The 23,582-nt window shown below is 43.1% G+C and overlaps 1 protein-coding gene across 4 annotated transcripts in view; it reads left to right on the top strand.

Moving 5' to 3' along the window:
* The window catches only part of LOC146064098 (CD109 antigen-like), a 216,304-nt gene that overhangs the window by 56,527 nt on the left and 136,195 nt on the right, over positions 1-23,582 (top strand). For all 4 annotated transcript variants that reach the window (XM_083177197.1, XM_083177198.1, XM_083177196.1 and 1 more), the window contains 8 exons: positions 228-324; positions 3,426-3,567; positions 9,095-9,204; positions 11,595-11,828; positions 15,448-15,549; positions 17,685-17,747; positions 20,861-21,037; positions 22,395-22,547. In XM_083177197.1, the coding sequence (XP_083033323.1) occupies positions 228-324; positions 3,426-3,567; positions 9,095-9,204; positions 11,595-11,828; positions 15,448-15,549; positions 17,685-17,747; positions 20,861-21,037; positions 22,395-22,547 (1,078 nt within the window). The remainder of the gene's footprint in view (positions 1-227; positions 325-3,425; positions 3,568-9,094; positions 9,205-11,594; positions 11,829-15,447; positions 15,550-17,684; positions 17,748-20,860; positions 21,038-22,394; positions 22,548-23,582) is intronic.

Genomic DNA, 23,582 nt, shown 5'->3' with positions numbered 1-23,582 from the left:
GTGTTTTTTTCCTGTCGGGGGTCAATGTGATTTTTCTTTCAAAGGGGCACATGTTTTTTGTTTTTTTTCCTGTTGACGGTCAATGTGTTTTTATTTGCTCTGGGACCAATATGTTATTTTTTTGTACTGTGGGCTCCAATATGATGTTTGTTTTTTTCCTGTCGGAGAGCAGTGTGTACTTTTTTTCTATGTGGGTGCTGATGTGTTTTATTTTTCTTGAATTGTAGATATACCTATGGAATGCCAGTAAAAGGAAAGTTGACTATTACCTTATGGAATACAGCAATTTATAAGAGGAAAAACAATATCACCAAAATTTTTGAGGTGAGTATATGTATATAACAACATATCTTGCACGGGTGCCCCCATGAACTCACTACTGTGCAGTCCAATATAAATGCTTTGTATATGTGACACTCACGTGACTCCTCAAATTGATGAAAGTAACAATTGTATATGATATATATACAGTTGTTACTGTCATCAATTTGCGGAGTCACGTGAGTGCCACATATACAAAGAATTTATATATACTGTATATATATATATATATATATATATATATATATATATATATATATATATAAAACAAAGTGTTAAAATACCATGAATGCTCTGTATTGAACGCTTCTCATAAATTTACAAGGTACAGTAGTAGTAGCAGCAGCACTCACCACATTTGTTCCACCATCGGTTAAAAATCCATCTGTGCAAAAACTGTAGTGCTGTGCCGATTGCTGAATCAGTTGAAACTTTTTTTTCTTATACACAGTAACCATCACATTAACAAAGGGATTTATTAGAAAATGCCAACATTTTGGCAAAATTTTGCTTTAATAGTATTTCACAGTTCAAGATGCCTTCTGATAGACAACAGCAGCATGCATATGCTATAGTTTGCGACCCATACAAAATAAATTGCTTAAACTTGCTCACAAAAGCATAATCTATTCCCAAGCGAAAAAGACAGCACCAATCAATATTGGAGAGCATTCATATGTAGATATCAATACAGTATGTAAGTTTTCATCATTGTCATCATTATTATCATGTTATTTGCACTTGCCTTTGACTGTCTGCAAAAATCTTGGCTTCCTCAAGCATATATTGCTCTTTCTTTATTTTTGTTTGCATTTACAGGGGTGCTAACATTACATGCCCCCATCCTACCCCATATTGACCAACCAGGTCAGGCATTAGTAATATAATCAAGCAAATATGAATAAGGACATATACCTATGTACACTGTTCTGTTCAGACACAGATCCTATGTCCCATGCTCATTCTGGTTTAAAGGGATGGTACTGTATCGTAAGCCTTATTTGAGTTCACACATGAAGGTTAGGTGAAAAATATTAGGATACTATGCAGACACTACCAGTATGGGTGCCGGACGGGTTCACGACAGTCGGGATCCCGACAGTCATTTACCCGACGTCGGGATCCCGACTTGTCAAAACGCCGACAGCCGGGTGCTGGACGGCCACCCGCTATTTTCCCTCGTGGGGGTCCACAACCCCCATAGAGGGAGAATAGAATAGGTGGCTCACATAGCGAGCCACCGTGCCCGCAGCGTGGCGAGCGCAGCAAGCCCGCAAGGGGCTTTTTTGCGCTCGCCATGCTGTCTGACTCCGGGCAGTCGGGATCCCGACATCGGGATAATGACTGTCGGGATCCCGACTGTTGGAGTCCCATACCACACTCACCAGTATGTGCTTCTCCAAAATACAGTTACATTAATGCAGAAAGTCGCATGACTTCACAAAATGTAATTTGTTTTATGTATTTATTAAGTGCTTAATATAGCACCTACATATTATATTGTGCTTTGTATGACAATTATTTATTTGACTTGAATGCAGTTGGATTAATGTCATTTGGTGGAGAGGCAAGGGTGTCAATTAAAAAAATGTTCATATATAAGTAAACATAATTAAAGTGTGTCTTGTGTAAAACAGTGTGTATATGTGACAGTATATATGTTTGCCAGTTTATTTTTTATGCGTGTGTCAGTGTGCGGCTATATTATTTTGTGCATATGTTTATCTATGTAAGTTACAATGAGGTAGATGTATTAAGCCTTAACAAGAGATAAATTCAAGTGTGATAAGGAGAGATAAACGTCCAATCAATCAGCTCCTTACTGACTTTTTTCAAACACAGCCTGTAACATGGCAGTTGGCAGGTGATTGGCTGCGTTTATCTTTCCTTATCACACTTGCATTTATCTCTTGTTAAGGCTTAATACATCTGCCCCAATATGTGAAATATTAGGAATAGTGGGGCAGATGTATTAAGCCAGTGGCGTACCTAGAGATTCGTAGGCCCCATAGCAAAAGTTTGTAAGGGCCCCCTAATTAGCAACTGATGGTGATAAATGTATGTAAAACATATTAATTACACAGCAAAGATGGGCACCCTTCAGCGCTGGGCCCCATAGCAGCTGCACCCCTTGCACCTATGGTAGTTACGCCCTTGTATTAAGCCTTAACAAGAGATAAATGCAAGGGTGATAAGGAGAGATAACCGTCCAGCCAATCAGCTCCATACTGACTTTTTTCAAACACAGGCTGTAACATGGCAGTTAGCAGGTGATTCGCTGGACGTTTATCTCTCTTTATCACCCTTGCATTTATCTCTTGTTAAAGCTTAATACATCTGCCCCAATGTGACTTAAACCAGATGTTAGAGCTTAAAGTTCCAAAACTTGCATTATATGGTTATGGTAGTTCTTGGTAAATACTACTATCCTTTAGTTTACAGCATGAGAGTACATTATACCAAACACGGTATTGGGACAAATATATTAAGCCTTAACAAAATATAAAGGGCCTTATTCTAGTTCGCTCTTAGAGGCAAATTCCTTCATAAATCGACAAAACAATGTGCACTACAGGTGGGGCAGATATAACATGTGCAGAGAGATTAAGATTTGGGTGGGGTTTTTCTTCAAAGTGAGATCTATATAATGTAGAAATAAAGCAGTTAGTATCCCTGCACCAAAACAAAATAACTCACCCAAATCTAATTCTATCGGCACCTGTTACATCTGCCCCCCTGCAGTGCACATGGTTTTGTCTATTTAAGAAGGAATTTGCCTCTAAGAGTGAACTAGAATAAGGCCCTAAGAGTGATAAAGGACAATCCAATTAGCCCCCTAACTTTCATTTCTCAAACACTGCCTGTAACTTGGCAGTTAGTAGCTAATTGACTGGTCCTTTAACTCTCTTTATCACCCTCTACTTTATCTCTTGTTAAGGTTTAATACATCTGCCCCTTTATATGCTTCCCACATGCAGTGCATCATTTTTTTTTTATGTTAAAGGTATATTGTATACTGCTTATTTCTTGCTGATATTATGATTTTTTTTTAATTTTCAGTTTCTTTCCTTTTACTATGTTGTATGACTTTTTTACATTTACAGATAAATGGTTATTCAAAGTTTAGCTTCACTAATTTAGAGCTGAAGAAGCTTGTAAGCTATGAGCATACACCGTCCGATTCTGTAGCTACAACTTTCAGTGGTCCCGTGGATGTTGTAGTCACAGTCACAGAAGATCTTACAGGTAATCCTAACGTGAATTGAAAATGTAATAATTTGCAGATTTTATTTATCAACATTTAGTTCTTCTCGGATATTTTGGGGAAAATTTACTAAGAATACGAATACGACTCAGTCGTATTCATATTCTTAATATTAATGATTATGTCCGTCATGTCGTATTTTTTTTTCCCGAAATACGAATTGTAAATAGGGTAGATTTACTAATATGCCGTATTTACTGATTCGTATTTGGCCTATGGCGTAGGTGGGCATATTCTGACACATTCGTATAAATACAAATACGAGTTGGCATCCTGCATATATCAGTCAGATGCAGTGAATTTTTTAAAACCAGCACCAGGCTCAAGGACCGGACCTTGCTCCCAAAATATGGGGGACAAAACGAGTAGGGGTCCCCCGTATTTTCAGAACCAGCACCAGACCCAACCAACCAGCAGGGTAATGCCACAGCCGGGGGGAGACTTCTTAGACAAGTCAAATCAAAAGAGAAAGTTTTGTCCTTTGTAGTGGTGCACCACAATTTGTTACAATTTACTTTTATCAAGATATAAATAAAAGACTGCAAAATATTTAAGAAACGTACAACATATAGTAGTGAACAAGATGATACAAGTGTTACCTCCAAGTACTAGCAACAATACTTGGAGCGGTGTTAACGTCATATTTATCAACTTAAGGCTACAATCTGAGACACAATTGCAAAATAAAGGAGAAACATTCTTTCTCCACTCACACATTTATTTCGTATTGTGTGAATAATGTGATATTGTTATTTAAACAGAAAATTACTGTGAAAAACACTACACACACATAAACACAACAAAATCAGTTTTTCATTTGTACAAACACGCTGGTAAAGTGAAGCAATCTTTATTGAAAACACAAAGAGACACACAGTGTGCTGCCCGCCTTCCACCCCTCTATTATTTAACACTTATATTGTCTTCTTCACTACTATATGTTGTACGTTTCTTAAATATTTTGCAGTCTTTTATTTCAATCTAAATAAAAGTTAATTTTTAACACATTTTGGTGCACCACTACAAAGAACAAAATTTTCTCTTTTGATTTGTCTACAATATCTCTATGTCCATTGGTCACACACCTCCATTATAATAGGCATTTGAATTGATTAAATATGTGGGGGTCCTTATAAATCTAATATTGGTCCTGTGTGATTGGCATTTGCACTCCCTTTCTTATACAAGTCCCCCCCGGCCAAAGCATTTACCCCCTGACCGGTCAGCCCGGGCAGTGATCCTGGGGAATTTCCCCTCCCCCAATGAAGGGGTCTCCCCTCTAGAATTTACCTGCCGAGGCTGAAGTCTGGGGCTGTCCCTGGTGCCCCTGAGCAGCGGGCACCAGGCTGATGTTTGTGTAAAAAATAGAAAAACCTATTATTTATTTGTGGAACTATGAGTCCCAGCAAGCCTGCACCGCATACAGGGACTTGGAGAACCACAAGTCCCAGCATGCAGGGCAATAATGGGCCTGCTGGAACGTTTAGTTCCACAACAGTACAAATAGTTAAATAAACACACACACCGGTAAAGTATAACTTTATTACATACATCACATACATACTGACACTCATCTACCTTGACCCATAGGTATCCACACAAGCATTAGTCCAACATTGGGAAGGCCGACAGTCAAAATGTCAACATGTTTTTTTCACTTTTGATCCACACCATGGTATACAGCAGATCCATTCTTCTTTAAATGACAAGTCTATCAGTGATAACTTGTGCTTAAACAGCTTACATGTCCTTAAAGACCTGGTTTCTTGGTTAACAAAAAGTGTGGGTTATGAATCAATTCTTCAGGAGGTGGGAAGTGCCTTCAGAGTCATCAGTGCTGCTATAGGGCTTGGTTGCTGCTGGATTTGCTCACACAGACAGGCGGATCTCTACCTGAAGTTGTGGATAAATGCAATTCAATACGTTTTATTCAGCATGGTTGAGTCATTAGGAATGTAGGCATCCTTCTGTAAAGTGGAGTCGTTTTAAATTACTTTCAATTTTTGTTAAGTTAGCAGTAACTGTTCATATTTCCTCACTGTAAACTACAAAGTTTTTTCCAGACACTTTGTATATTTACCAATATATGGATGTTCTACATACAAATACTGTAAGTGGAACCTTAATTATTTAGTAGTGTTATTTCCATAAATGGTACCTTTGTCCATAGTGGACTAGATTCCGATTCTTCATTGCCTATGCAACATCAATCTATTTTAGTGACAAAACTGCAAAGCATCGCAAGTGTAGCAGTTCCTAACAGGAGCTGCCCAACAAAGCCATTGCGACATGACCAGTAACTTTGTGCCCCATCACAACGGTGACACAGATGTGAGGAACACTGACTCTCTGTGTGCCTCCACAGCTGTGCAGAATTGCTGTCGGAGTTTCAACACTGGCACCATGTTTTATTTGAATGAAATCATGCCAGGACACGTCTCAAAAATGTTCATGACACACCTGCATTTTCCAGACTCTGGGCAGGATGCTCTATTCTCCATAGCCCCTCCGCTGGCTACCGCAATGATAATAATTGCATATGCTCTAACATATGCAATTAGTATAGCAACAAGCAGCTCTTGCGATAAGAGCTGCCCATTGCAAAGCAGCTGGCGGAGGGTGAGCAGTGGGTACTTATGTAGTATCTGGGCTGCCGATTTTGTGATTGTATGCCTTACCTTTAGGCATACAATCAGATGCGATGCGATGCGATGCGATTCGATGCGATTTTGCATAGGATTCAATGTTAAGAAGGTCCTTTTCATTTCCCCACTATCCAAGTGGGCATAGAGTTGATTTTATATAGTGTGGCGAGCGCAGCAAGGCGAGCGAAGCGAGCCCCGCGAGGGGACGCATATTTCTTAAAAAGTATTCTGTGTCCCCTCGCGGGGCTCGCTACGCTCGCCACGCTTCAGGCTCGGTGGCTCGCTACGCTCGCCACAGGTTTATATCCAACTCCATGCCCACTTGGATAGTGGGGAAAGGAAAAGGACCCCTTTTTCCCATTGAATTCTATGTTAAATTGGACTCAGACCATTTTAACATTGAATCCTATGGAAAAATCTTGACCATCGCATCGCATACGATTTGGTCGCATGCGATGCGATGCGATCCGATCCGATTTCTAAATCGGACGCCCAGATACTACATAAGTACCGAGCAGTGTCCCCAGCTACTCCCCCTCCCTCCCTTAGCCGGTTGCTGGCTACTGCTGCTGCGGGTTGGGCTCCTCCTCCTCCCTGCACCCAGAAAAGGATGTACACTGCAGGGAGGAAGAGGTCACTGGTCCAGAAATCACAGCACTGTGCTGCCCGGACACAGGTGAGGGGGGTCGTTGCGGGGCTGCATTGGTCCATATGGGGCGGCACTGGGTCACATTAAGAAGCCCATAGGCTTCTATGGGGTATTGGCAGTTTTTGCCTAGCGATACCCCCGCAGTAAAAACCCCGCAAGCGGGAATTCCTGCATATGAAAATGCGGTAGAAACCCTGATAACAGGGTTTTTATTGCATTTTTCGTTTATAGCATCCCGCCCGCTGCCCATTAACTTCCTCAAACGGCCTCTTCCTGTCAGTCTGACTACTCACTTCAAAAGACTTTGCAATGGTTCCTTGGCATATGTGCACTGTGGTTGCTATGCACAGTCTGCAGATAAGCACTTAGATGCTAGTGATACAACATCAAAGTTGCAACCACATCGGAATCAGGCCCAATATCTTTTTTGATAAAAACACTCTAGTTTCCCAAAGGTTTAGTATTGAGTGAGTGTGTGTCTTACTGTATGAGTGTGTGTGCAATCAGGGGATTACATGAATTGTGGGCGACTTTGCAGAAACCCATGTGCCTTGTGTTCCTAAGAGGACTCCCAACAAATTGGGTGTCATTGGGTGTTTCCCAATAACTATGACAACTATGAGTTCTTGAGGCAGATACAAATGGTAGCTTCTGTAATGGTTTCTTGTACATTGCTCAACACCTTAGAGAAATTTAAATGAATACAGTGACCCAAAAGTAGTAGTCTGTGAGTTACGGGAGATTTCAGGAATGAAGCATCCACATTTAACAGAAAGCAGAAATATATATTCATTAAAGACAAAACCAGCCAACATTCTAACACTCTCCCCTCCCTCGTTACGGAGCCACCAAACGTGGCCTTTCGGAGAGGAGTTATTTAAATGAGAAATTAGGTGAGAATGCATACAGACAATAATAATCAAATAACAAACAAATAACATTAAACGAACAATAATCGTTAATTGCAGTTAATAAACTACTGGAATTGTATAATGTTAACATTTTATTGTAAGTGCAAGCTGAGTGGCAGTCTTCTCGCAAGAGTTGAGGGCCAACTATTTACTTAAAACTATGACCTAGAATAAGTTACTGCATTGTCAGTGGATAAATAAAATGTGATTTCCTCTGCTACAGTATGTTTACTTGGATGAGTCACAAGTCTGTCATTAACATTGAGATGATTTGTATAGAAAGTAATTTCACAACACCAGCTCAGTTTCAAATCTACCGTATAAGTTAACATTGGTTTCCTTTTAGTCCACAGCATACGTTGTACCTACTGGCTGGCTGCTGGGAGGGGCACTTTTGAAAAAATCACACACCATTCCTTTTAACCACACACATTGTATGAACTATTGATGCAACCATTATGTTTAGGCGCTTACATAATTTAATAATTTCAATCCTCACATGCATTATGTTCCAAATCAATTTACAAAAAAGACAGCTAATGCAAAATCTATACTTCTTTCTAGTGGAGGGGTTGCAGCACAGTTCAGAATTTAAACAGATCAGCCACCTACCAGTGTGTCAGTTTGGTTTGTGGCAGTTAGTGTGGTTCCCCCCCAAGCTGTCACTATACTCTGCAGACAGCTGCAGTGGCAGCGGAGTAGGTGAATGGATGCCTGTGTGCAGCATCCATTCTCCTCCTGGACGACAGCTGGGGGGTGTACGGGGGATGGGGGCAGCCCAGCAGCTTACCTTGGTGCTGGGCTGCCCCCAGCACAGCGATCGTGTTTCCGGCAGGGATCACCGCGGTCCCGGCGCTGGGAGATGATGTCATCTCCCAGTGCCACCTCCGTCTACACTGCGGTTGTGTAAACGGTGTAAATCCCGGATACCACCCGGCTTGGATCCTTATTCCAAATGCCTGGTCGGATACGGGATTTTTGGTGTAAAAGGGGTATACCACTGTCTGTATACGGGACAGAACAAAACTTGTAAAAAAAAATCATGCTGCTGCTATGTACATTTGAGCACTTTTGTGTACAGATTCAGAGACTCTGTTGTCACACGTGGAGTATCATTTATCAAATTAATTAATGCAGTCTCCTGGTGCATCCTAGTCACATTGCGTTGCTAGTAAGACTTTTGATTTGTGTAAAGCTTAGGCTTAATTTTAGTTAAATCTTGATTATTTTCTGCAATTATATCTGCAGTATATGATTTTTGTTATCAATATGTATAATGATGTCTCGTGCTTTGTTACTGTAGGTGTGACACAGAATCAATCTGCAAGTATATATGTTATCGTCAAAGAGTACTACATTGACTTTTACAACTATCCTACAGTACTGAAACCGATGCTTAACTTCACTACATATGTAAGTTTGTTTTATAACATGTAACATGCTTTGTTCTATCTAACATTGCATTGTCCATAACTCTCTTCAAGGTCATTGTGATCTGATGTATGAGCACTTGTCTTAACACTCGCCATTTGTATTTTCGTTGTATCTTACCTGATCCTTGCTGTGCATACATGATTGTCAAGCATTTAACCGACATGCTTAACTCATATAGGGGCCCATTCAGGTTGGCTCAGTAAGCTGTGTAGATCGCAGGTTACTGAGCACCTGAGGCGCTGCCCGTCTGAACGCCTTACCCCCTCGCCACCGCTGACTCCCCTCGTTAACATGCATGGGGATGTGTAATGAAAACACATCCACTCACATGCGCCCACTGCAGGAGAAATCACCCGATGGCCGCCGACCACACAGTAAGAGAAAGGTAATATCCGAGAGCATGGTCAGGAATCATGCTGGCTGAAAACCCAGCTTTATACTGTAAATAAGAAGGTAGAGAAATAAGACAGACACTAAATTGAACAAGGCTATGTGTAGGCTGCGATCCTCAACAACCGGGAACCAAATGCTGTGTCATTCAGCTGTTTGACTTTTGTCAGGAAGCAGCTAACTGGCAGCGTGGTTAAGTCATCCATGACTTTTACCAGAACCTGGGGCCAATCAGAAACTCAAAACAGAGACAACCCCCTTGAAATTAATTACACTTCAACTGAGCACCTGCACATACATAGGGAGCTTCCCATCTGCCAGAATCAACAGACATCAACAGCCTTAGTTGCCTAGTAATCGTTGGTATCATCAGCCATTTCAGCTGGTGTAATGTGGTGCCTTGTTGCCTTGATGTGGTCCAGAACTGCCCGACCTGCTGCAGCAGCTCCTAACAAGAAACTGTAGACTGGAAGTTAGCAAGCATTTTGCAGCAGAATTTAGTCTGTTAAAGGACCATGGCCAGGGAGAGACCTAAGTAGGGTGTCCTGGTTCTTTAGAGCCTACAGAAGTCATGTGCAGTAATTCAGCCCAGAAACTAGTAGCGCAGCAATTAGCTATTTCCAAGCAAGATGGTGCTCTTGCTTCACATGAAGCAATCAAACCGTATGTGGGTAATGCCCAGAGAATCAAGGCAGCCCCAGTGTTGCAATATCTATCATGTCACCAACAACTCCCCCCCCCCCGCCCATTGCACCACTAGCTACCTCCCTTGCCTCACCCAACTATTTTATACAGTACAGAGGCGTAACTAGAACTTTATGGGCCCCATAGCAAGATTTTGCTATGCCCCCCCCCCCCCCCCCCAGACAGAGTGTCAGGGACTAAGAGGGAGGAATAAAGGGGGGATAAGTAGGCGAGAGAAGGAATTAAGAAGATGGTGTGTCAGATTGAGAGTGGGAGGAGTAAGGGCAGGCTGTCACTTGCAGGGAAAGGGGGTCACAGGCACCACACACACACACACACACACACACACACACACACACACACACACACAGGCTATCACTTCCTGGGGGGTGGGGGCAGCAGGTTGGAGAGGGGGACAGGCTGTCACAGGGTGGGGGAGGGGTGGATAGGCAAGAGCAGGTGGGGGAGAGGGACAGGCTGTCACAGGGGTAGTAGGAATATTTAGGTGAAATGGGAAGCAGGCACAAAGTTTTTTTAAATTGATCATGTAATCTCCCCTTTCCCTCACCCCTTGTTACCTGATCTCAGATAGTGTGGACTGCACTGGCCCAGGTGTGAGCACGATCCGGATGAACAGCTGCCTGCCCGACTCTCCGCTGTGCTGCTGCGGCGGGTAGTGATGACTGTGAGAACATTTCTCCGCTCTCACTCAGATGTCCCTGCAGGAGCCGCCGGGCGCCCGCTTGTAACAATCTCAGTGAGCGCCCGGCAAATGGATGGGGCAGACGCAGCGCCCTCTAGTCTGGCGCTAGAAGCAGCCTGCCCTATTAGGACCCCAGCAGCACAGCACCCGTCCTCAATGCATTCCGAGCCAGGAAGTGCCGAGTTCTTAACTCAGCACAGCGCCGCAATATATTATTAAAAAAAAAATATTCAAAAGGTAGCAGCCAGTGCTGTAACTATAGAGGATGCAGGCGACTGCCTGCTGGTTCTCGGGACCCCCAAGGCCTCGGGCCCATAGCAGCTGCATCCCCTGCACCCTCTATAGTTACGCCACTGATACAGTAATGTAATGACAAAAGTAAAAAAAGAAACAACTGGCCAACAGGCTATTTGAGAGATTCCCAGTGAGCCCTATGGCTGCTCTGCCCCTGGATAGATGCTTATAATTAGATTACCATATTACTATATTATGCATATATTTGTCTAATAGTACGATTGTGGTACGATTTCATTGTGTGCTAAGATTCTGAGTAACTTTTTTCTTTCTATATTTGTCCTTATGTATAAATTAGCTTAGGATTCGGAGATATGATGGAAGAGAATTGACAGCAGAAGAAAGAGAGAATGATGTTTCTGTGACAGTAACACAGTCAAAAATGTTTTTTACTGATGGAAAATTCAGTACAATGTTACCAGAAGAAGAGAACATGGGAATAGAACAGTTTCAAACTTACTCTGTTAATAAAAACGGTATCATTCACATGGAGATACCTATACATTCTGATACAATTCATTTAAAAATAAAGGTAAGTAATATTTTAATAAAGTAAGAAATATTTTTTGTAAATATTTTGTGTTTTACATTTTAAATGGTATTCAAATTAAATTTGTATATTAGCATAATACAACACATGGCTTGTTTGTATTAGGAATAAAGTTAGTTCTTATTTTGATCTTTATTAGACATAACAAATGCTGGTATCGGGCCTATAGTGGTCACTGTGCAGGTTTTGTTATCATAACTGTACAGTTCATGAACAATCCTACACACTAGAAAAAACGTGAGAATTTCTATTGACCACAGGGTTAGTACTTTGTTGGGATTCGGTATGAAATCCCAATGGTCAAAATCCCGACAGGGTCAAAATCCCGAATGGGTCAAAATACCGACAAGGACAAAATCCCGACATGGACAAAATCCCGACATGGACAAAATCCCGACATGGTCAAAATCCCGACAGGGTCAAAATACCGACATATAGAATGTACAGGTGAAACAGTCTACATGACTTTCGGTCGACAGGTGCAAGGTAGACATGGGTTTTTTCACTGTTTTTTTTTTACCCGAATGTCGACATGGACACAGTTGCAAGTGAACTGCAGCCCCTCGCATCGCTCGCTTCGCTCGCGATGCTTCGGGCACGGTGCCTCGCTGCGCTCGGCACACTATTTTATTCTCCCACCACGCCGTAGTGGATGGTAGGGCATGAAATACCGCCTGTCGGCACATGTCGGCTCAAAAAACAGTGAAAAAACCCATGGCAACCTCGCACCTGTCGACCGAAAGTCATGTAGACTGTTTCACCTGTTCATTCTATATGTTGGGATTTTGACCCTGACGGGATTTTAAATGTCGAAATTTTGACCATGTCGGGATTTTAAATGTCAGGATTTTGTCCATGTCGGGATTTTGTCCTTGTCGGTATTTTGACCCTGTCGGGATTTTCAATGTTGGGATTTTGACTGCATCCCCTTTGTTGGGCCACCATTTGCCCTTAATACAGCATGAATTCTTTCTGGCGGATATGGTATAAAGGGATGACAGTCAGTAGGGCAACTTCAAAAGGTCAATATAGACAAAAAGCTAAATATTGATTTGGAAATGGTCGATACATTAAGAAGGTCAAGATGAGTTTTCCATATTGTTTGTATCCAAGGAGCTTGTGAGAATATATTTGCTTGTTTGTGCGCCTCCGTGCGCTTATATATGTTACCTCGCTGCCGTGCGAGCACGTTACCTGTCAGCATATGTTGTCTTGATAAAAATACCTTAGGGTATTGAAACGTCGACATTGTGACATATGCACTATGTGACATTAAATAAATCTTCTGTACTGGAGTAACGCGGATTTTGTCCATCCACACCCGGGGAAGTTGTCTAACAAGAAGAGTGCCAGTTCAACACCTGCCTGTGTGTGTGTGTATATATATATATATATATATATATATATATATATATATATATATATATATATATCATATTAAGGGAAAAAGCAATGCCACCATTTTTGAAAATAGCACTACCCCTTTTTGCCAATCTCACTGCTGATCAATTAGTCTGCCTATACAGGGTGGGTGGCCTGGCCACCCGCACAGCCCAGCCCCTGTGCATGACTATGGGGGCTTGTTCTGGAGGAGGGACAAGTGACAGCATCAGAGGCTCAGAGCATGTCACACTCTCTTTGAGCACCAGCGAGGATGGGTTGGAGGTAGGTACACTGCAGACACCAACCCTGGAGAAATTTTGGTGTGCTCACATGTATTTAAAATTATTCAGTCAAATGACAGATTGCTTCAAAACCACATGCGGTTCCAAGTAGATCAGACTCAATCCACCAATGTTATCTAAGAAAATACAGTATAGCCGATAACTTTTTTTTATGTTCCGTCAGTTTCTATTTTGTAATTGCAAATGAACCAGGAAAGTGGTAACAATAAAAATGGGTACTTATGTATTATCTGGGCTCCCATGTTAAATGCACCCTATTTTTTCATACCCCTACTATCCAACTACACATGGAGTTGATCTTATATAGTGTGGCGAGCCACCGTGCCCGAAGCGTGGCGAGAAAAATGGGAGCCCAGATATTACATAAGTACCTAAAAATGTTTAAAAAAGTACATCCAGAGGGGAAATTTACTAAGATGGGAGTTCTTTTTCAGATGCTACGTTGCTATGGCCAACCAATCAGATACTATTTATTATCTTCTAGAAGGTACTAAATAAAAAAGATCTGTCTTAACAAATATTCCTGTTATTCCCAAAATTCTTTGTATTCCTGGCGTCTATCCTGGTAGGAGAGAGATATGTCCTCTATATCCATGTATATCCAGTATCTATTCTGTGAAACCATGTAGACATTGGGAGAGGATGGAGCGCCTTCCAGTAAACAGCAATAATAGATTTTAACACATTGACACAATGTCTTCTTTTTACTTTTAAATTGAGTAAAATTGTATTAATTTGTACATATCAAAACAAAAACATCAAGCAAAAATACTAGTACAATACATATGTTTGCAAAGAGTAGAGGAACAGGCACGGTGGACCCGTATGTAGACACCATAAAAGAGACTACTTATATTTAGAAATAGGAAGGTCTATTAGATTAAGCTGGGACCCAAGGACACTGATGGCATACACTCCCCAAATTCAATTTTGGTGATCATAATAACATAATAATACAAAACTCAGAATCTTAGAACAATATAACCAAATATGGGAGGAGGACTCTGGTGTTCATCCACAGTCCCAGCATAAGTTAAGAAGTCCTGAAATATACCATATACTAAAAAAACTAAACGAAAAATCGGTACTTGTGTATTATCAGGGCGCCCACGATTTACATCGTAGGGCATTGTACAATTAAATATCGGGCGCATCGCATGCGATCATATCGCATGCAATGCGATGTGACCCGATTTTTAATTGTACAGGCATCCTGATGGGTGATTCCCATGTTAAATGCACCCCCAGACCCGATTTATAATTGTACAGCCACCCTGATGGGTGATTACTATGTTAAACTATGTTAAACATTGTTAACGCCACCCCCACATCGCATCGCATACCACTAATTAAGGTATGCGATGGGATGCGATGGGACCCGATTTGAGGGTTTTCAGGGCCGACTGTACAATTTTTATATTGCGTCGCATCGCATGCCATTATAATGGCATGTGATGCGACGCGATCATAGCCGATTTTACATTGTACAGGCACCCTGATGGCTGATTCCTATGTTAAATGCCCCCCCCCCCATTTTTAACGCCACCCCACTATCAACGCCAACCCAAAGCGTGGCGAGCGCAGCGACCCCGCGAGGGGCGGCGGTACGCGTCCTCCGACCTTTTCAGATAGTGTAGCGAGCCACCAAGCCCGAAGCGTGGTGAGCGGACGCGGAATACATGTGAAGTAATCCGCGCCCCCTTGCGAATTTTCCCCTGAGTCTCCAACTCTTAAGCACCGAAACAAGTTCTCAGGTGCATAAGAAGTATATACATCCTTACTACATAATACATAACTAATATATTATTACATTGTTGCTACAGATGTAAGTTGTACATAATGCTTTTTTTTATTCAGGGCATATATACCAACTATTCATTCTTTTCATATTTCTTTTAAAACCTTATATTTTGCAGGCAACATTTTTGGACAGTGTGAATTCTATTGTTGTTGATGATCTATTTAACTCACCAAATAAAGTGTATCTTCAGATAGAAAACACAAACCAGGACATAAAGGTAACAGATACAGCAGTGTTTCTAAGTAAAACTGATAAAGGACTATGATTGATATCCCTATTAGGCCCAGTGGCAAACGCAGGATTTTCAGAAGGGGGTTTCCAGAGGAGCGGAGCAAAGCACAGAGATGGGCACTTAGGTGACCCAGTATATGCCGGGTCAGTTAAAGTATTATAGATAGACCAAATGTATATTAATAATAATAATAATAATAAAATATATATATATATATATATATATATATATATATATACACACACACACACACACACACACACACACACACACATATACATACATACATACATACATATATATATATACATACAGGGGCCTCAACTGCCGTGTAGACCCCTGGGCATAGCAATGTATTGGGGCCCCTACCGATCCTCCAGCGGTAGGGGTGGGGGAAGCTTTGATGTCCCCTGGGTGGTAGGGGGTATTATATCAACCGCTCAGCATGTAGGGCCTGGATCAGTAATTTCCACTAATTACCCCTTTACTGAACAGATGGTGGGAGAAGGGGGCATTGGGCTGAATGAAGGGGCCCTGATACATAACTTCAAGGGTGGTAGAGGATGTTTAATATGCAGAGGAGGGGTGTATAGTGGAGTGGGCTTATTATTCATAATTTTCTGGTGGGAGGACAGCTTGCTTGACTGCAGATATCTCCAGTTCCCAGCAATAGATTTCTTAGATTTTAATGGAATTATATAAAACTACATACCAATTGTGCGGAGCTGGAGCAGTAACCAGCTGCTTGAAGGCTGATATCTCTGGTTCTGGGAAAGGTAGAGACAAGCTACTCCTGTTTATCAAAGGGGGAGAGTCTCAGCTTTTGGAATATACCCTCAGAAAAACTGTAAGTCAGACAGAACCTGAAATATCTGACTGGGAAGAGCAATTAACAGGCTTGGATGGGGACCACTGCTTTGAAGTCAGATATCTCCGGTTCCCATGGGCTGATTTTTAAAATTCTTGTACCCATGAAAAGAGGGGACCCTCAGCTTTCAGACTAGGGCCCTTAGAATCCTGGGGGGGTTTCTGGGTACTCAGAACCCCCCCCCCCCTGCGTGTGCTACTGCGGCCCAATGCTTTTTGGGCAGATATCATGATTAATCAAAGGTCATTATTGTTGTATCCAATTAGCGGCCATGTTTATCATCCGAAAACGGACCCGCAATCCATTTTTGGGATAAATTTGATTTAATCTGTAATCGCTGGTTCTGTCAGCATGGATAATGCTTCATATGCCCCAAGCACATTAAGCATAATACGTTAACAGCAGGTATTGGGGAAAAGGGTGCCGGCCCCTTCGTACAGTAATAGCCTGTGAGTTACATACAGCCATGTTTTAGCCTTTTAAAAGAAATTGCTGCTTTCATTTTTTTTTTTATTAAAGAGGTTTTCACATGCAAAGATGTTTATTTTGTTGTACATTTATACCTCTTTTACACTGCCAAAAATATCCCGGGTTATTGCACATGAATGTGTAGCAACCCAGGATATTGTGCAGTGAAAAAGCACTCAGTTGAAATTACCCGGGTCAACTTGACCCGTCATTTCAACTACGATAGCGAGCCGAGTTGAACACTGATTAAACCCAGCCTGCGGTGCAGTGGAAACTGGTAACCCGGGGCGATGCGTCCCGGAACCCGTTCGCAGTAACAAAATAGATGATCTCATCTCCCAGTGCCGGTTCAGGACCCACCTCCAGTGACATCACTCACCTGGGATTATGTTGGGTTGGAATGCCAGTGTAAAGGCGTCACAAGCCAGGTGTAGACACGGGTTGGAGCTGGGTACAAAGTCCCTGGTGTTAACTGGCTAAAATGTAAAATGAATATACCTGTTTTTAATAAACACCTTCATTTTGTAAAGACATGATTTTATATCACAATATAACTGTATACAATTCTATATAATCCATAGAGTACATCATGTAACTGAGGTAACCAAATAAACAACTGAACTTGTTGCTTGTATGACATGGCTTAAAAAAAAAACCTTGAAAGTACAAGCAAAGATTGAGGGCATGTGCAAACCATATCTCCCAATAAATTACTTTTAATGCAAAGCTTTTAATGAAAGTTGATATGTGCTATTTTCTTTTTCAATTTTCTCGTTTCTTCTAGGTTGGCTTGCCGTTTACCCTAGAAGTAAAGAGCAATGTCCCTTTGGATGAAATAAAATATCTGGTAATTTGGCATGTCTTTACTTAAACACATTTCCTTTCTAACATTTTATGCCAAGTCAGCAACAGTAGCTTCCTGCACTGTGTATAGGAGGTTATTCAAGTTCTCAGTGGTGCGTGTCTTTTTGAGCCCGCCTGCCGTTCGCATTGCTGCCCGTCCCCCTGCGAATGGATAATTTGCATAAACATCCATTCCCAGCCTAGAGGGCTAGGACCACATTATTCGATGGTTGCCGACCATCAAATGATGTGGAGCGTACACGCAAAACTAAGACACTCTCAGGTGTCTTAGCTTTGCGTGTGTCCTGTATGAGGACAGGGCAGTCAGCTGCCTTCCGGTGATGTCAGCTGCCTCCCCCGGCACCCGCGTCATCAGGGCATTACCATGAGAACGTCCAGTGTTTTCATGGGAATGCACATTCCCTGGCCCCCCACGCCCGTACTGTTGTGTGCGAGTGACCGGTGAACACTCTATTCGCCGTGGCCAGCGCCGCTCGCACACATCGCATTCACATGCGCAGAAGAAAAACGTTGCGCTCCCGTGCGAATTAGCATGGGAGTGCATCATCTAGCATAAAGTCCATAGTTTGGGTTGAAATGCTCTTTGTTTTAGCTTAAATACACATCAATTCTATTCATCTTGAGACCCTGCTGAGCCTCATGACATGCAGCTACACCCACTATTGGGTAATCGAGCAAGAGAAACATTTCTTATTCTAAAGCCCCATACACACTAGACGACCCTGCCGACACCATTATTGGTGGCGGTGTGGACACAGCGGTAGGTGCCGGCATTAGCAAGTGCATACACACTTGTCGATGCAGGCTCTGAAGTGAGCGATGGTAGGGGGGTTGGGGGTGGCAGGAGAAGCAACGCCATGCTGCGTCATTAAGGAGGACCTCTATTGCCCGAAACATGATACATGAGGGAGGGGATCATTAACAATGTGCAGGAACGTGCATCATTTACAATATTGAGTGTACACAAAGGGCGTTCTGTCTTTTTTTTGTCTTCTAGTGTGTATGGGGCTAAAGTGTAGTTTCATACCTCTAATATCTGCCAATATGTTATTGGGCAGCTTCTTATTAATTGTCACACTGTTGTGGAAGGAAAAGGGGGATCTAATTCAGGATTAGTAATAAGTAAAATTTTGATAATTTATCATTTAACGCTGCCCGCCGGGAAAGGGAATGCAGCCCCCCCTCGCTGCCGTGCGTGCATCCCCACCGCAATGCGAATGTATGTTTTGCCTACACATCCGTTTGCATGCGAGCGTATGGGCCAAAAATCATTCGATGGACGACCACCATTGAATGATTTTTCACCTGTCCATAAATAAAAGTCATTCTTGACTGACTTTTATTTACAAAGAACTTGGCGGAGAATGGGGCGGGTGCTGATGTCATGTGATGTCAGTTGTCCGCCCTGTGCAGGCTTTGGCATGCCTGTGTTCAGATAGGGGCACCCAGCGTTTTTGCTGGGCGTGCCTACCATTTTTGTGGTAATGCTCAGAAAACGCTGGGCATCCCCATGCGCCATTCTCCTGACCTCCTCCATCCTCCCTGCATTCGCACAGTGGCCCTGCACATGCATATATTTGCATATATGCATGCGTAGAGCCAAAACATTGGTCCATGAAGCGAAAAAATGCCGGGAACCGAGTCAACAAGAATCAGGCCCTTGCTGCTATATGCTTTCATTTACATCCCATGTTATATAAATGTTTTATAATAATTATGTAAATGTTAAATGATTTTAGCTTGCTTAGGGTATACTTTGTTATAGTGCAGAGGTATCAAAATGTTTTTTTATTGGGGGAAAAGATAAAATGTCATTTTGGCACCCTTATATGTACCTATTCCTTTAATATATAGGCAAACCTCTCCTGCTTCCCAGTGGTTCCGCTGCCTAACCCTACATGGTGCTGCGGTGCCAGGGGTGAGCACTTACCTCTAGATCCCTGTGGGTGGCTTCGCCTTTCCATGCAGACTGCTGCCAGAGGTTGCTGTCCTAGCCGGCTTTGTCTCTTCCCTGATGAATTGGGAGGAGCATTATTGGGAGGAGGCGCAGCCATGCTGAGCCTGTTAGGACATCCCAGGACCGCAGCCATACCTCCTCCAGGATCATCAGTGAAGAGAGACAGCAAATGTAATCTGTTAAGCCAATAATGCTGCTTTCAGACCGCATCTCTGGCTTTGACCCTGTATTTGGAAACGTTTCCAAAAACGGGTCTGCCAGATAAAACCCCTTTCACACCGCAGCACTTAAACGGTATATTACCGTTTAAGTGCCGATTTTTTGACACTGGCAGACCCGTTTTTGGAAACTTTCCAAATACAGGGTCAAAGCCAGTGCAGCCTTCAGCCCTCCCCTCCGTGCAGCTCCCCCCTCCTCCCCCCCCCTCGCGCGTGTCGACCGAGAGCGTGTCGACGCCCCCCGCGCATGTCGACGCCCCCGTGCGTGTCGAGGCCCCCCCCCCCGTGTCGACTTACCCCGTGCCGGTACCTCCGTTGTGGATCCCGGCACTGCAGCTCAGTATGCTCGGAAAGCACTTATGAAAAAAGTGTCTTCCAGAAAATGGCTGCCCCATAGGAAACCCTGTTTAAAAAAACGGTCTTTCGTATGGGGGCAGCCATTTTCTGAAAGACACTTTTTTCATAAGTGCTTTCCGAGCATACTGAGCTGCAGTGCCGGGAACCACAACGAAGATACCGGCACGGGGTAAGTCGACACGGGGGGGGGGGGGTCGACACGCGCGCGGGGGGTGTCGACGCGCGCGCGGGGGGGGGGGGGGGCTCCAGTGCTGTGAATACTTAATGAGCGCTCATTAAGTATTCACTGTGCTGAATTTAGGACCCAGCTCATTGGCTGGGTCCTAAATACCGTTTCAGAACCGATTTTGAGCCTAAAATACCGGTTCTGAAACGTTTTTTTCTAACCGGTTAAGTGGTCCTGCACCTTTCAGACCGCACACATTACCGTTTTAAAACGGTAAAAAAACGGCAATATACCGTTTTTAAAGTGCGGTCTGAAAGGGGCATAAAAGTCTCAGGACATAATCAGGACATGCAACATATTCTTTTACAGTTTTTTTGGATTGTTCTTTTGTTTGATAGGTTGTCTCCCGAGGTCAGATTGTTGATGTTGGCAAAGAAAACTTGACATCTCTAACATTGAATCCTAAGAGCTCATGGACTCCTGAGGCATGCTTAATTGTTTATCATGTAATGAAGAATGGGACAATTATAAATGATGTTACAACCCTCTATATTCAACCTAACTTTGAAAACAAGGTAATTTATTATTGTCATAGAATAAACCAAAAAATAATTGTTATTTCTAATACCTCAGCACTTCAATACAAAGCATAGGGTATCACACCTCTTTGTTGTTTTGATGAAGTGTAAGAAAAGTGAGAGTGAGCAGAATGGTTATGTTATATCAGATCTACAGTGTCCAGGTCTACAGTCATATGGCCGACCACTAATGGTCAAAAGGTCGACAGGTTCCACAGGTTGACAGTGAAAAGGCAGACAGGGTCCAAAGGTTGACAACCAAAAGGTCGACATGGAAAAGGTCGACATGCGTTTTTAATATTTTTGTTGTCTATGTTGACATAGCTCGACATGGACACTGTCTAAGTGTACTGCATTCCCTCGCATAGCTCGCTATGCCAGCCATGCTTCGGGTGCCTGTACTATGATGACAGGTGCCGGAACTGGCGTATGCGCAGTACAAACATCTGTACTGCGCATGAGGCCAGATTCTATGGGCTGCTTCAGCAACAGCCAATAGAAGGGATATCACGGTCCTGGCACCTGTATAACACCGATGACTGGCACGAAGACCGGCATGTGCACATTATCGACGTAGGTACTGCCAATGCGCAATCCCTGGATTTTATGGGCTGACGCTCGGTAGCCCACAGAGAGGCGTCAAGGAGGGACTGCCTTGGTGACTGGCAGGAAGTCACTGCCAGTCACAGTGAAGCCAGTGCAGTCTCACAGAGACAGTGGCAGTTTTAACTGGGGGTGGGCTGCCGCCCCGAAGCCCATAGGTAAAAACCGCCACTGATTATAAGTGATAGTGTGGGGTAATAAACAGAATCAGGAGGAGAGATGAAATATCAAATATATTTTGAAGGCATAAGTTGCCGGTATCTGGTCAATGGGTCGACTGTGTAATAAGTTGATACCATATGGTCGACATGCACAAGGTCCACATAGACAAAGGTTGACACAATCAAAGGTTGACATGGCAAATGTCGGCACATGAAAAGGTCAAGATTTTTTTATATTTCTGACTTTTTCATACTTTTCCTTCCACATGACCTCTGATTGGGAACGGTAAAGTGAAGCTACTGTAGCTATGCGATAGGATTCTGTAGGCTACTTAAGGGACCTACAGGTGTTGACATTGTCACCATAACACTCTGAAAAAATCATGTCAATCTTTCATGAGTTGACCTTTTCCACGCCAATGTTTTGCTTGTATTGACATAGACAAGATAACTGGCTCAGTGTCATATATTTTGTTGTAAATGATCAGTTAACTGTCTTACTATTTTAGTGATTCTTTTAATTGTACAATTTGTATTGTCTGTCTGAAAATACTCCCAATTCCCCCTCCTATAAATAATTTCATTTGTAGATTTTCATTTCATGGAACAAAGTACAAGCCAATCCATCTGATAAGGTGTCTCTTACGATCAACGTTACCGAGCCAAATTCACAAGTCGGACTTTCAGTCATAGACAAAAGTGTGAAGTTACTTGGAGATAGGCAAGAACTTACATCAAAACGTGTAAGTAAATTCTCTTTGTCAGTATTTATTACTGCGATTTTTTTAAGTGATACATGACTTTATCACCCCAACGCTATGCAAACCAGTTCTCTAAAGAGCAGCGAGTATTGGCTAGAGCAGGGACCGGCAACTGGCGGACCGCGGTCCATCTCCGGACCGCAGCCGCCAGATCTCCGGACCGCGCTCTTTGCTGTAATGACAGGGGAAGTGAGACATGATGTCTCCTTCCCCTGACGGACGAGTACGCTGACGCGGCTCCCCCACGTGAGCCGCGGCTGACGACGCGCACGACGTGAGCTGGTGCTGACGTCGATGCCGCGGCCGACGTGTTCAGGGGCAGACGGCGCGCATTGCAAGCCCGCCTCGCGTCGCTACTGAGCAGGGGCTGCCACCGTTTCCCCGTGTCCCCAGACTGGACCTGGTCTGAGGGAGGGAGAGAGGAAGGTGCAGGCAACGGAGCCGGGAGGCACTTTTAAGTGCATTTGCAGGTTGTGGCCTGCACGCTCCCCATGTACTGAGTTCATAAAGGTGAGCAGATGTTTTATTGCCAGTATTCAAACTAGTGGTGTGGCTGCTACTTTGGCAACACTAGAAGCAGCCTGTGTTGTCCTGTTATTATTATACAGGGGGAGCAGTCTGTGGTGTCCTCTAATTATTATACAGGGGGAGCAGTCTGTGGTGTCCTGTAATTATTATACAGGGGGAGCAGCCTGTGTGTGTCCTGTAATTATTATACGGAGGGAGCAGTCTGTGGTGTCCTGTAATTATTATACAGGGGGAGCAGCCTGTGGTGTCCTGTAATTATTATACAGGGGGAGCAGTCTGTGGTGTCCTGTAATTATTATACAGGGGGAGCAGTCTGTGTGTGTCCTGTAATTATTATACAGGGGGAGCAGTCTGTGTGTGTCCTGTAATTATTATACAGGGGGAGCAGTCTGTGTGTGTCCTGTAATTATTATACAGGGGGAGCAGTCTGTGTGTGTCCTGTAATTATTATACAGGGGGAGCAGTCTGAGGTGTCCTGTAATTATTATA

The sequence above is a fragment of the Crinia signifera genome, chromosome 3 (genome assembly GCF_055691185.1).
Source record: "Crinia signifera chromosome 3, ASM5569118v1, whole genome shotgun sequence".
Taxonomy (NCBI): Eukaryota; Metazoa; Chordata; class Amphibia; order Anura; family Myobatrachidae; genus Crinia; species Crinia signifera.
This window is presented reverse-complemented; position numbering and strand designations above follow the sequence as displayed.